This window comes from Ixodes scapularis, unplaced genomic scaffold, assembly GCF_016920785.2.
Source record: "Ixodes scapularis isolate PalLabHiFi unplaced genomic scaffold, ASM1692078v2 PGA_scaffold3__209_contigs__length_174095766, whole genome shotgun sequence".
Classification (NCBI taxonomy): domain Eukaryota; kingdom Metazoa; phylum Arthropoda; class Arachnida; order Ixodida; family Ixodidae; genus Ixodes; species Ixodes scapularis.
This window is the reverse complement of record NW_024609868.1, coordinates 46738726-46753278: the sequence shown is the minus strand read 5'-3', so window position 1 is coordinate 46753278 and position 14553 is coordinate 46738726. Positions and strand designations below refer to the sequence as shown.

The 14553-nt window shown below is 45.1% G+C and overlaps 2 protein-coding genes across 3 annotated transcripts in view; one reads left to right on the top strand and one right to left on the bottom strand.

Moving 5' to 3' along the window:
* LOC8041651 (receptor of activated protein C kinase 1) overlaps positions 1–2087 on the top strand; it is a 19052-nt gene extending 16965 nt beyond the window's left edge. The window contains exon 6 of the mRNA XM_029990469.4: positions 333–2087. Within this exon, the coding sequence (XP_029846329.1) occupies positions 333–512 (180 nt within the window). The 3' untranslated portion in view covers positions 513–2087. The remainder of the gene's footprint in view (positions 1–332) is intronic.
* Positions 659–14553, bottom strand: LOC8034440 (graves disease carrier protein). 2 transcript variants are annotated; one of them, XM_029972914.4, is made up of 9 exons: positions 14357–14553; positions 12191–12283; positions 10751–10884; positions 9162–9225; positions 7457–7578; positions 7288–7354; positions 6680–6842; positions 4382–4450; positions 659–3443 (listed from the first exon to the last, which is right to left on the bottom strand). In XM_029972914.4, the coding sequence occupies exons 1-9, from the start codon at positions 14415–14417 to the stop codon at positions 3269–3271; spliced, it is 948 nt and encodes a 315-aa protein (XP_029828774.2). In that variant the 5' UTR covers positions 14418–14553; the 3' UTR covers positions 659–3268. The 2 variants fall into 2 exon arrangements, with proteins under 2 accessions (XP_029828774.2, XP_029828775.1); XM_029972915.4 differs by lacking the exon at positions 14357–14553 and adding an exon at positions 12820–12949 and having other exon boundaries at positions 1710–3443.

The window sequence follows — 14553 nt, the reverse complement described above, 5'->3', positions numbered from 1 at the left end:
GAAATTACCAGTGAGACATGGTGGTATAAAGACAATAGTAATTGTACCGCAAAACCTTGTAAATTCGAATTTTATGAAAACGTCACGCTCCTGTCATTCTGTACTAATAATCTCCAATAAAAGTTCTTACAAAAAGAGCTTTTTTCGTTTGTTTTTACGCAGAAACATGCTTTCTAAATGCTCGCGTTGACCACAGTAAGAAAAAAAAAAAGATTGAGCCGCCACCTTGACGCCATTGAGCCTGAGAGTTTCGGTATTCTGGGGACGTTCAGTGATCCTTGTCCTCCCCCTCCCATGCTGCTGCTTAGCGTTCCCCTTCTGCTTCCCCACAGAATCTGGAGGACAACAGCCAGGTGGACGAGCTGCGTCCCGAGGTGCTGACAACCAGCGCCAGGGCCGAACTGCCCCAGTGCATCTCATTGGCCTGGTCGGCAGATGGGCAGACGCTGTTTGCGGGCTACACGGACGGCCTGGTACGGGTCTGGCAGGTCTCGGTGGGCGTCCCCCAGTGACCAATCTCTGGCCGTGGCACTTCCGAGAACTGGATGATCCGTCAATGGGTCGGTGCCAAAGAAGGCCGTCCTCGGTGCCCCGTCTTGCGGGCTTCCGAGCTGCCCGACCGGTGAGGCAGGGTGTGTGTGTTTGTGCAATATTTATATGGGCCTGTTAACGGTTCTTTTTTTTTTTTTTTTACGGTTTTCTCCTTTGCCAATTTCTCCAAAACTTTGCGTTTTCCTATCTTTATCGGGGTTTCCACAGGTTCTCGGACTTTCTCAAAATTTTCGAATTTGATTCAATAAGGCGTTTTGTTGACGAGGAACGAAGGAACGAAACTTGGAGCCGCGGTCGACAGTTTGACATTTTGGTGGACGCGTGCTGAAAACACGGCGAGGTAGCGAGTCGTGTTGCCTGTACTACTGTGATGTTGGAGCATCAGGAAAATATGGAACACAGAAACTGCTAAGCATTAGTGAGAATAGTAAAAGAAACTACAGGAGGTATTTTAAAGTTTGCACTTAAACGCCACTTCGGGAAGATGTCCTCGTCATTGTCATGTGCTATAGTATCCTTTAAAAAAGAGGAAGTGCTGTGGTAGTTGGGTCCTTGAAAATGTCTCAGCTTGCTGCTAAAAGCTCCGAGACTCTTGAACGATTCTTTTGCTGGAACCCCGTTAGTCTGGAGACGCCAACATTTCTTACCATCACCACTCCCACCTCCAGAAAAGTTACCTAGTCTTCTTGTCGCCTTTTTTAAAACTTGCAGTCACCTGGCTTAAACAGCTTGTTTTGCACATGACGTTACAAGGAGGAGGCAGGGGGTTTGGCTCCAAAAACAGCATAGCCCAAAGAAAGTGCCTTTCATGTGAGGAAGCTGCCCTAGAAACTTGGGATGTGAAGTTTGTAAAAGATTAAGGTTTCTTCAGTGGATGGTCAGGCACGTCCTGCAAGCCGTTTTTGTCAAATATTGTTAAGGTTTATCTCATATTTATCTAAAGACCTCAAGTGGGATGGTCCTGCCACGCATTCTTAGAAGCCAAGAGCTGAGGCCCAAATTGAGCAGCTTGGTAGGACAAGCCAAAGATACTTCAGAAATGACCTAGCCATTGACTTTGAATATCACTGTTGTCGCTCGATCTCAAAGACTTGGCAACACGGCGCTTTTTTGTGTTTATTAGCTTTGGCTGGAAAAAGGCAGGGTTCAACAGCAGGTCACGAGTGTTCTCCAAAAAATATTTATTGCATCTCTGTTCCTAAATGCTCTGGTTATTGTACAAAACGGATAGTGCTGCTCTTTATACCGGGCAAAACGCCCAATATAAATAACAGTTCATTTTATCTGGTAAACGAGTTAGTAATTTATATCTAAGTGTGCACTTGCTTGGTGATGAACACTCACCGTTTTTATTTTATGCAACTTTCAATGGTTATTTGGATGTTTATAATGCACTGTACATCCTAAACCTTGTACAAGCTCAAACATATATATATATTAGTCTGTACAGCATTGCTTTTTTTACAGAAGCAAGTCAGCTTAGTATTTAACACAAGTATGCCTGAGTGAACAATAAAAAAAGTATTACATTATTACGCCAACTGGTCTTTCCTGAAAAAAAATGCTATACAACAGAAACGTTTGTCCTAGTGCGGCATAATGCACTCTCCCGAGTACAGTTATAAAAGTTTCCAGGTACATAGATGACTTCCCCCCGCAAAAAATGCAGAAGTACATAGATTTGGAGCTTGTGAAACAAACAGTGGACAGAACATAATTGTTCCTCCAATAATTAAGACATTAGTACATGCAAGTATTCATTATCAGAGTGTGAAGGTAGCCGACATTGTCTCGAAAGCCCAATTCAGTCTCAAATATTTTGTCATTTTTTGTGCAGGTAAAAACATTCCAACGCAAAGCACGAGTGCTCGCGACAGATGAGAATTTATGCAAAAGATCACAATGCATTATAAAGCAACAAATTCAAGAGGCATAGATAAGAAGGCGTCGAAAAACATTCCGTGTGATGTTAAAATAATGCTCGCAGGCTTTCAACTCTCGCCGTTCTCGAAGTTTGTTTCTGGGAACAAACTTTGAAAACTGCCTACTGCAGTATATTCAACACCACTGATTAACATTAATGCATTCTTGCTCTCTGCTTTCAACCAAAATAAGGCAATACACATAAAAATGCAACAAAAGGAAAGGAAAGAATGTGAAAATGGGGAGGAACTCCAGAGAAACAGATCTGTTAAGAGCTTTTTGTACGGCTGCCGGAGTTGCCACTGCCCTAACAATGTGGCCGACGTTCGAGGTGACGGGGACGGCCTCCTAAAATCTCGAATGTGAAAAGACGGTCGTTGAGGGAAGACATCCCTTTTCTGAAACGCAGCCGTAGTCGCCGACGGGATGAAGACAGCAAAAAGAGCCTTCAGTTGTCGCGCTTCCAGCAAGAGCTTCCTATTCCAGCAAGAGCTTCCTAGCTTCGATAATACTTCGGAATCCTGAGAGTCCCAAGTGTGCATGCACAGGAGTGCATTCCGGAAGCCTCGGAAAAAGATGCCCCGCCATTCTCGTCGTGTCGGCAGTTAGGGGGTCCTCCATTTCTGGCAGTCAAGGATGGACAAGGTGCAACAAACCGGCCCAACATTAAAAATGCAAAAAAAATTACTAAGAGAAAAAGAAAAGCGGCAAGTCCGCCAGCCGAGGTAACGGCGCCCTCAGACTGCGGGAACGTTGCGCCGAGAGGAGTGGGACTTGTAGGACTGCCGGGCCCTCAGGAGTCGAGGCCGGTGTCCAGACCAAGGAGCTGCTTCATGACTTCGTAGGTGGAGAAGGAGACGGCCACCATGGGGATGGCCCGGACGTAGTTGACGGTCATGCCCCGGTACAGGCCCTTGGACACTCCGTGCTCGCGGAACGTCAGGGCCAGCGTGCTCAGCAGTCCCTTGCTGGCGACGCGGGGTGGAAGGGTACAAGTGAGCCACGGTTACGGTCGTCGTTTCAACGCGGAATGTGGCAAGGCCTGTTCGCGCATTTGGGTTTGCTTACGGCCGAGTTCCCGCAATCTTAAAAACACTGATGCCATTTATGAGGCGACGCTGGAACTGCATTTCACTAGGGGAAAGGTTTTGCGGGATCAAATGTGCGTGCTGCCTATGAGAAACGGTAGCCTATAACATTGCCAAGAGCTTTTCGAGCCAAGGGAGAAAGAACGATGCACGAAAAAAAAAAAGTAATATTATGGAAATGCAGAGTGCTCCTTGGCTATTCAATAGGCGGCAACAGTGCATTGTCCTGTTGCGAGAGATCCGAAGAAGTTCCAAGGCATTTGGTCGTAAGCAGTTGCAAGTGCGTGAACCGGGAATGGGTTCAGCGAGAAAAGCGACTCGTTACGCTGGACCCGTGCAGGTCGATGTCATATTCAGCCTTTTCTGTTTGGCAACAAACTCGGCGGCCAAATAACTCACTCACTTCCGGTTCAAGTATATTTCCTAATATTTGACTCGTCATCCTTTATCGTAAGAATGGATTAAGTCTGACAGTGCTATAAGTGGCCATTTCCAGAAGATGGCACGTATATTTGATTTCGCAAATACAACAAAACCCGCCGCCGTTGCATTCAGGACCGGAAGTGGTTGAGTATTGAAGGCTATTTGCGCACTGTCACCACCTGCAAGAAAAAGAGAATAAGCAACAGAGCCCGACAGGGCCTATGACGGTGGGGTGTTGTGTGACATCGTGGCCTTAGGAGATGCTGGCAAGTCGAGACACCTTGGTGTCGAGTTGCAGGGTGTCATGTGACGCGATGGTGTGCGCCCAGCTCATTTGCAACACATTCTTTGCACATCCGAGTTTATTAGATACAGAGATAGGTAAATTGTCCCACCTGAACTTGTTCATCTCTGGATACATCATGCTGAGCTGCATATTTCTCCTGGCCACGTCCAGTGGGTAACTGCAGTCAAAACAACCTTGAGTAACGGCACTTGTCTGAACGGCGTTTTGGAGGTGCGACCCTCGGCTGCTCTTCAAGCGACGAATCATTCCGGCTCCCATTCGGGATGTATGTGGCACGTAAGTTCACGTGTAAAATAGACGTCCATGAGTCAAATGTTGGCTTGTATTGGAGAGGAAGTTGAAAGACTCCCATTCTTTTACTCTGGCACCCTAGATGTATAGATATATTGCAATGGGCCTTTCCCAACGTTGCCACTGCTAACGCATAGCGGTGGCAGGTGCGGCCGTGGTACTTATATGGTGTTACTGGCATTCAGTAACACCATAGCTCAAGCTTAGTCCTCAGTTTCAATTGTAATAGTAATACCGTATTTACTTTTCCGTGAAGCACGCGGATTTCCAATCACCGCGATCGACAGCGTGATTCCAGCCGTTTACAGGACAAAGATAACGCCTTCGTGCGAAGATACCATCTGTGAAGATTGCATTTGTATGGAGACTCATGTTCTCTATCTAGTTATTCGCTATGTTATTTAGGCGCAACGCGATGATTGGCCGTATATATGCTTTGCGGGAAGTAGACACAAGGGCCCTGTTCATAAATAGTGCGGCTATTGCTCGAGTAAATATGGTACGCCGTAATTTTGTTCTGGATTTATTGGAAAGAATGGTACAAGTGTAATAAATGTCTTTTTAGAAAAGCACCGAAAGTGCTTCCTGATTTCCCAAACACTCACGAAAAAGATCCATAATGGATTGATGCATTATTGTCGAAAGCATAGGATGTGGCAGCATCTTGGAGGTTAGTAGATGGCAGAGAGCTATGTATTAGGAGTATACTGGAGCGGCAACAGGTGCCCTATGCTAAATGGTGGGACCAAGGCACCAAAACAATTCTGTCTGCTGCGATCTGTCAGTGGTGCGACGCCTACCAATCATGGCAGAAGACATTGCCTCGGTCCCTTGGTTCTGCTTGGTCCCATTCACCCGTATTCACCAGGCGCGATTAGCGCCTGTTTAACCACTGATTAGAGACGTCATCGACTAAAATGATCACGTGGCAAGCGATAGTCGCCGCTAAGTGAGCGCTTGGTATTCACCGGTCGTGTTTAGGGCCTAGTCGCCCTGCGCGACTAAGAAGTCGACTAACAAATCTTAGTCATTTGGGTAGGGCCAGTTTAGCTGGTGAATAGCAGCTCAGCGCCACGGCCAACTCATATCACCGCTGAATGCCAGTGCTAACGAAGCACTTACTGTCTCTGAATGCTGCCGTACACATCTAGAAAAAAATTGGAGGAGCAAATAATGTGTAAATAGCCATGTTCAGCGGTCAGAGATACCGCTAAATAGATCTCAGCAGGGCGCTGGACAACGAGAAAAAAACACATTTACGGGCGCTTCCTTATTTGTTTATGGCGCTGGCAATGCGGCTTCCGTGATAAACATTCAAAGTTTAGTTTTTATACGATAAAATACCCATTTACGCAGCGGCGTTTCAGTATGCATATGCGTGACGAATTTTTTTACGTCACTTCCGCCTGTTAGTTCTGACTAAATAGTCACCTGCTCGCTTCACGCTCGTGAATATCGCAGAACATAATCGCTTTTTAGTCGCGGATTTCTAGTTTTTCACTCGCGACTACTTAGTGGTGCTACTAACCTTAAAACGGCGCTAGTTGCGCCTGGTGAATACAGGTGAGTGTGTAGTATAGAACCTCTGAAGTGAATGAAAAATTAAGAATTTATGTAAAAGTGAATGTAAAAAAACAATGGTTCTCACATCGACTCACCTAAAAAAAAAAAAACAATATGTGAACTAGCTCTACGTTGCGCTATATCAGGGGTGGCCAAGATGTGGCTCGCGAGCCGGTTTGCCCCCCCCTCCCCCCCCCCCCTTTTCTGCCTTTCTTCTTCCATGCGGCTCTTGGAAGTTTTGTGGTTTCGTTTTGCGGCTCTTAGGTTGGGTCAGCCTGGCCACCCCTGCGCTATATCCTCCAACAGGTACAGCTGGTGTTAAAGCAAGTGTTTTTATCACGCATGCCTCTGACCATCCAACCGATTGAATGGTGGCACTATTCGCAGCTCTAGCAGACTTTAGGTTTAATTCGGTATTAATAAAAAATTGCAAGCTTTTAAACGGATCCCATCAGCTTTTCCCCCAACTCGGCCGGCCTCTCAAAACAGCTCGAGACAAGAAAAGACAAATCCCATCGAGAAGGCAACTCACGAAACTGTCTGGGCGATGGCTCCGGCCAGGCCGCCACAGAGCAGCTTGGCGGGCACAATGAGCACAATGTTCCCGGTGTTGCCGGGGTAGGGGCGGCCACAGCTGGTGGGGAACGTCTCCAGGCAGAGGGCCTTGAGGCGCTCAAAGACGTAAAAGGACAGCCCTGCACACGAGGACACACACATGTCCCCCACCAATGCGCTCGCTCACTTCGCTATCGATTACTTCTAAAGCGACAGCAGTGCATTACTTTCCCCTGAGGAAGTTACAGACTGCTCCCTAGTGGACTTTGATCTAACCCCTCAACGAGGATGATGCAAACAATATGAATAGGCGTTAAGGCTGGTATACACATTTGCTTTCAAGTATGATGTACTGCATTACAACCGTGTGTAACCGCTTACAATGAGAGTGCAACAGCGATCCGCTCTGCCTCCGATCCGCACAAATTTAATATGTCATTTTTTTCTTTTCACTATGTGCTCAAAATAATTCTGACGTAGTTAAAAGCAACCATTTCTCGTCGACACTGCGTGTATACTGCAAAAGCTTATGTCTAGTCATACGGAGATCGCCTGTGACTGGAGGTTACAATATCTGAGCCTCACCGGCATAAGGCACCATTCCGAGCACCGTGGGTGCGAGGCCCTTGTACAGAGCCCTCACGCCCCCTTCCTGAAAAGAAACGGGCGACCCGGCAATTGTCACGAGGGGCCACGCCGGCGGACGTGCTGCGAATCCACGCTAGTAAAATCCACACTGGCGGCGAGATCGTACCGTCCTGACGATGGAGGTCACGGTGTGGACGATCCCAGAATAGACGTGCTGGCCATTCACTTGAAACGCCAGCCTGGCCCTGACCATGTCTAAAGGATAGGTGGTGACAGCTGCCGTGACCCCTGCAATTGGAAAATGGAAACGCCGTTAATTGTGCTTGCAACATTGTACCATATTTTCGCAAAAACAAATTTGAACTAAAAAAAAAATTATTTTTGCATTTTATAAAATTTTTTAAATTTGAACTGTTAAACGTGTATAAAAAATATGGTACACAGATAATGGTGCCTTGCAGTGACAACTATGAAGCAAAAAAGAAAGCTTTCTAAGCATGTACAAGCCACACATGATACAAAATCTGCTATTGTTCAACACGAGCACTTGCTAAACCGTTACTAAGGTCAGTACTGTTGCTAACATACATGAAATTCTATTATTTCACGGGTGACAGGCACGTAGCCAGGGGGGAGGCCCATGCCCCCCCCCCCCTTTCTTCCATTCTGCATGGGTCCTCTCCCCCCTCCCCCTCATACAGCATTTTGTCCTAGGTGCCCCCCCCCCCCCTTCGAAACAAAATCCTGGCTATGTGCCTGACGGGTGATATCCGATATTGTGTTTCCTATTGCCTTTCAAAGGCACACGCTGGGCCTGTCCGACATAATAGGCTTGTTCGATTTACCTGCACCAGTGCAGAAAAGTGTAGGGCAGTGTACTTCCGGTGGTATCTCAATACACATACCGGAAGTACACTTCCCTACACTTTTCTGCACCGGTGCAGGAGGCGCAGGTAAATTAAAGGAGCATAATGTCGTAGGTCGTCGATTGATTAGTGAGCGAGAGTTGTCATGCTTGCATCGCACGATGCAAGAATTATATACATAGCATCGTACATCCATCATCCCCTTGACTTCCTTCTGTGTCATGCAACACATTGTTGGTTGCCTCATTGCATAGCAGGCCTTATTACATGATTGTTCTTGTGGAACAAGAGGCTGGAGGTAACTGCTTTTAGCAATCATACATATTTCTATTCTTCCAAGGCTGTTCCACTTTGTCATTAGCTTTTTCCTGCTTGATGTTTGTGCATTTAAGCTGCAAGTGAAACAAATGCTAGTGGCTGTTTGGACACGGTACTGTATCTTCTCTCTGTGCTTTGAACCTTAGTGGGGAGTGTCTTGATTTTGGACATGCAGCATATCCTGGATAAAATGTCGCACGTCCTTGGTAGGTCAGTGCATGTCCCAAGTTTGAAAGCGCCCTTTCTAATTTTTAATGGAAACCTAATGAATGAAGCGTGGTCGTTCAATGCATTTTAAAAAGATTAAGCAAATTCCAAAAAAGTAATTAGCTTTGCAAGGAGCAAACCGAAGTGTTAACCCGCCTTGCTTGGAATCGCAATAAAGCTGTATCTCACATTGAATGCAATGCTGATACTGGCAGGGAAGTGCATCACACCAGGCTCCCATTACAAATTATTCCTGAGATAGCATTCATTTTATTCAGGTTACATCTCGCTAGGTGATAATAACCCGGGAAAAAACCTACCAGTAACACTAGACACTTTAAGTTATTTATATGTTCAGTTGCATTGCCCTTAACTATTCTGCAGTGCCTTTCTAGAATAGTGTTATTAATTTCTGCCTTGAAACAATGGCATCTCGTGCATCACCCTGCTTCAATGGCAGTAATGGCACAAGCACCCCACCTGCACAGGATCCGGCCACAAACTTGCTCGCGTGCGACGTGTTTCCAAAGGAGTTTCGGATTACCTGCGGGGAAGTACAAGAAAGCGCATTACGGCACAACAGGCGACCAAAGCTGCCTCCTTGTGTTTAGGTTTCCGTAAGAACACTTTTATTTCCGTTACTCTTTAGTAGTCATTTGTGAAGTGTCATGATGACTGACATGCACGTGGGAATTGCCCTCAAAGAATTGCGTTTACCGTTAGGACAGCACAAGAGGAATTAAATTACAGTTACTTTCGCTGCTCAAGGTAAACGGCACTTGTTAGAAAAGACTTCTTTTGCAATGAAAGGTAGAATTTGTTTGTTCCTTGACACATCAAAATTTATTATGCAGCATTAGGCTCGTCACATCCTATGTTTTTTTTACTGACTGATGGGTGTTGAGTTTGAAGCATCATAGAAATAGGTCATTTTATCATTTGGCTATATCGCCAGGACTTTTTGAAAAAAAAAAAAAAAAAAAGACTGCCATCCTTCCCTGGCATAAAAGCAAGTAGTGCAGAGCACTCAGTCTGTTTCCTTTCTGCGTGCTGTGACGCTTTAACAAAATCGAAAATGTATCGACTAACCGATCTACCCACCTTGACGCTGTGCTTCCTATGTTTTCACTAACTAAGGAATGAGCTTCAGCATCACAAAATTGTTACAAAAGCAGTTCTAATTGTCACACAAACTTTTAGAGCGCAGCTCTTAGGCGCCCGTTCCTGGCTTGAGCGCCGTCGCCGTAACCGCACGTTGTGTTATGGGATGTTTCACAAATTGACTTCACATGTGACGTAACACTGTGCCTAAATTTGGAGGGAAATTTTCCTGCTAAATATAGCGCAAAATTTCCTGCTAAATTTAACAAGGAAGTATTTTCACTTAATTTAGCGGGGAAATATTCCTGCCAAACTTAGCAGGGAAATTTTCCTGCCCAATTTAGTGGGAATTTTTCCCTGCTAAATTCAGAAGGAGATTTCCCACTAAATGGGAGGGGGGCAGGAGAGGAGGCTATGGAGGGGCATGCCCTCCTCTCCTCCTCCTCCTCAAGAGCTGCGCTCTAATTCGGCATTACAGAGAATTGCAAACGTCTCATTTTTTCACTTAATAATGCCAAAAAAGACCAGTTTTTTCGTAGGTAATGAATTATAATTACAAACTAATTCAGTTACATTAATAACTTTAATTGTTGAACTGCACCATCTAAGTAGTATAAAAAGAGGAACAACATTTTATTTTTATGGCAGGGCAGAAAACCCAGCTGGTTCTTGCCCTAACAGGAATGTGACTTCACTTTGTTCTATATTGAAGTCACTGCAGGCTGATGGAGCCAATGAACCAGCTCCAAAAGCACAACACCATGGTGTCGGTAGTCCTCCTGCCCGTCTGCTACCATCCACTAAAGCCAATCAAGTGCAGTGAATGGGCCGCAACGCGTTTAGTATGTGTGTGCACTCTTGGATGCTCTCGAGCTTCAACTGTGCTCCGACTTGCGGCTGAACAAAGTATACATGCGGGTTCCATGCTGCACGCTAAACTCGTGGGCTTGGCGAAGCGAGCGTCTCACCCGTTTGTAGGCTTCGAAGGAGAGGAACTGGACGGCGGCGTAGGGGAAGATGCGGACCATCTGGGCTCCGTTGCCTTTGTACAGCCCCAAGAACTGCTCCTTCTGCACTATGCCTTTGAGCCCCGAGAAGACTCCTGGGGAAAGAGAGGCCAGTATGTCGCGCTAAAAACGGCGTGGTGGGAGAATCCCCACTGCGACAAGTACGGTTGATAAAGGGGAACTTAAGAGGCTGACCTGCAAAATCTTCAGCTTTGCTGAAAATCTTTAATTTCTGCATAATGTTCTTGAACGATATAGGGAGCAAGTCCCTGCTGCACAAACTTCAGGGGATGGAATAACCAACAATGGCCACAAAAGCAGCAAGGTACAGTAAACAAACTTGAAGGTCAGTCTGCAGAATGTTTGGCTTTGTTGAAAACCTTTCATTTTTGCTGAAAGTTAGTAAACAAGATATAAGGCCCATTCACACACTTGTGACTTCTTGGGACGGGAGAGGCTAAAAACTGTTTTTTAAGCCTTTCACGATGGCTCACCCGACCAGCTTCATAGCTGCATATCTGGTCGTAAGACAACGCAAGAGGCTTAAAACCCGGTCTTGTCACATTCGGTCGTCATTGTGTGAATGGGCCTCCCAGAGCAAGCCCCTTGTGCACAAACTTCAAAAGATGAAATAATCCAAGAAGTGTTGGAAAAAACTGCAGGTCAGGCTTTGAACTATATATGTCATGACAACAGCACCCTGCAGGCCTTGTGAGCTGAACAGCTTGGAAGCTAACTTTAACAAGGTTCTAAGATCTGCCAACCCATGCAAATTGGCACAAAGAAAACTTTGAGGAGGTATTTTCTAACACTGACTGAGAATATTGTGGACAAGTGACTGGTAGTTAAACAAAAATGGCTATTAAAGGAGAAAAAAAAATTAATTGCAAGTTCTGCAAGTGAACTGCGGCAACAGTTTAGGCACTCCACAATCTACTGCAGACTACATGTGTGCATTTGCCCTCTAAATTTAGCAAAGTGCCAAGATCCTACATGAAATGCCCAGGTATCTACTAATATGCCCTGTCTGTTTTACCTTTTTTTTTTTTTATATAAAAAGGTAAGACAGTGTTAAGATAGACAAAGGGCACATGGAAAAGATTACACATATAAGGTGCTAACAGAGGCTGTCACTGTTATCACAGCATTTTCGCCATTAATGGCTCTCGCAATACAAAAAGGAGGCTAGTGTGGGCCTACGCACACATGAAGTCTACTTTGAGGTGGTACTTCTTGATTTGATATCTTATGTTCTTTAAACTAAACGTGAAGGAGGATTCAGAACGGCATACTTTTAGATTCTAAGCACAAAGAAACGAAATCGCTGCAGCACCCATGCAACACTCATTCGGTCAATTTTACTACTACTAGCAAGTTTAAAATGGGTCAGCCTTGTAGTACCGTAGTGCTTGTAGTGGCAGCTGTGTGCCTGCAGCAGTATTTTAATCCTGTCCAGGGGAGCTACCGTCGTCTTTGCACACATGCCAGCAACACCTGTACAAAAAAAAAAAAAAAAAAATGCAAATTGGTTAGCCAATTATCTGAAACTCTTGCAAAGTCCTCTAAAGCAGCAGAAAGTATAAAAAATAAGAGCTCTGAAACCAGTTTAGTGTGTGACGCCCCAAGGATGTCCACATGCTTGCTTAATCCACCTCAATAGTACAAATTAAATATGACAAAGTATATTTATTTGTGGGTGGTTATGAGGAGTTAGAATAAAACTCGTTAGCTGTGGCTTTCAACTTTTGTGTAAACTGGGTTCCATCAATTTCTCTGTGTTGCAATTGTGCAATTCAAATGACACTCTTTAGCCATCAATTGCAGTAGTCATGTTTACAGCCCATCAGCTCATGGGGCCCCCCACCCTCCCCCATTTTCTTTTTTTTTTTTTTTTTTTTTATTTATTCATTTATGCAGCACGTGCACATCGTTCGCCGTTATCAGCTAGCTATGGAAAGACAGAGCGACCTGTCACACTGAAGGGCACACAAGTATGTTGATGGGAATTCCGATGAACGTATATTTCATACCGATGTGTCTTCCTACGCAAGAGTCAACGTTTCCAAAACTGCACACACACACACAAAAGAAACAATGGGAAAATGGCGGAAAACCCGCATGGTTGGTCAGAATTATTTGCAGCGATGCTGTACGAGGAAATATTTGTAACACACAACTCTGCTAACACGTCCAAACCGATCGAACGTGATTGGCGCGGTTTTTCGGATAACAAACAACGAGATATAACTGCGATCGAACCGAGCTAGCGGTGAGCAGGAATTAGCTTACGGAGCGTACAGACGTGCAGTCGATGTAAAACGGCGCAGGTTTATATACCGGGTGTTTTTGCGAAGACTTTCAAAAATCCTAAAAATTAGGGCGATTGAAAAAAGAAGAAACTCTTTTCGGTAACAATTACTACCAGCCACGGCGGACGTCAGGAATTGCCAAAAACCTACTAATTAGCCAGATAATTAAAACTTGTTAATTAACTTTTTAATTAGTGGAAATAGACATATGATTCCAATTAGAAAGTTGCTGAGCGTTATCGAAAACCACTAAATCAATCATTTTCAGAAAGACTTTAAGCGCTTGAGAAGAGTAGTAGCGCACTAAAATTACCACTCGTGGAGCAGGTACAAGGCTGGGGCTAGATAAGAGGCGGAAAAATCGCGCGGGCTCCTTACCGCAAACGCTAGCCTTGTACCTGCTCCACGAGTGGTAACTTTAGTGCGCTACTACTCGTCTCACGCGCTCAAAGTCTTTCAGAAAATGACTGATTTAGTGGTTTTCGATAACACTCAACAACTTTCTAATTGGAATCATATGTCTATTTCCACTAATTAATTATCTGGCCAATTAGTAGGTTTTTGGCAATTCCTGACGTCCGCCGTGGCTGGTAGTTTGTTCCCGAAGAGAGTTTTTTTTTTTTTTTTTTTTTTTTTTTCAATCGCCCTAATTTTTAGGATTTTTGAAAGTCTTCGCAAAAACACCCGGTATATTCAACTCCAAACCCGCGCTTGCCTCAGATGCTTTTGAAACAGTACCATAGAAAACATTTCGCACTAATATAAAAAATAATTGCAAGGAAAAAAAAAAAAATCGCGAGAGACACGAAACAGAAATTATTACAGAACAATGTCTCGAACACAGCTGTGTTTGATACTCTTGCTGTCCTGTCCGTTTTTGTTTCCTGTGTTTCCGGGATTTTTAAAAATAATAAAGCATCGCCTGCCCGTTAACTCTTATTTCAGTAACAGAGATGTCCTGCTTTTCTACGGTTGACACTTTGTTTTGTTTCGCGCCTAGCTAGCTACTTTCATTGGCACCGTATACAGGTGTGGCGCATGCAGAATTTGGTTGCCGATGGCTTTTACCCGCACGGAAAGCCCGAGGGATGCCCGCGAGCCTTGACCTCGGAAGAAGACAGTGGAATGCCGAGTGACCGATTCGGGTCAGCATCTCTTTTTTCTTCAGCGCGGCCGTGAACTTGCGGCGAATTGGGCGAGAATGTTACGCCGTGTCAACCTACTTTAGCGTGCGAGCTCACTACAACAGCGCGCTTACCTCCAGCGAAGAAGGATTTCAGCAGAAAGTTCGGTGATCGCAGGGCCGTTTTGTCCGACATGGTCAGTCTGGGCGTGGGCTGATCGACGCGATCAGCTGTGTCCTGGGGGCCTAGTTTTGACGTAAATATTCAAGAAAGGCAACGCCGCATCCCTACCCACGGATGATTCGAGCGCGTCTGCTATCTCTTTCCTCTT

Bases quoted from the DNA above. Each gene is read 5' to 3' on its own strand.
- LOC8034440 (XM_029972914.4), bottom strand. From the start codon at position 14,417: ATGTCGGACAAAACGGCCCTGCGATCACCGAACTTTCTGCTGAAATCC. The intron at 7,355-7,456 runs GTACGATCTCGC...GTTTCTTTTCAG, and splicing joins TGACCTCCATCGTCAGGACG to GAAGGGGGCGTGAGGGCTCT. The intron at 4,451-6,679 runs GTGAGTTGCCTT...TTTTGACTGCAG, and splicing joins GCCATCGCCCAGACAGTTTC to TTACCCACTGGACGTGGCCA.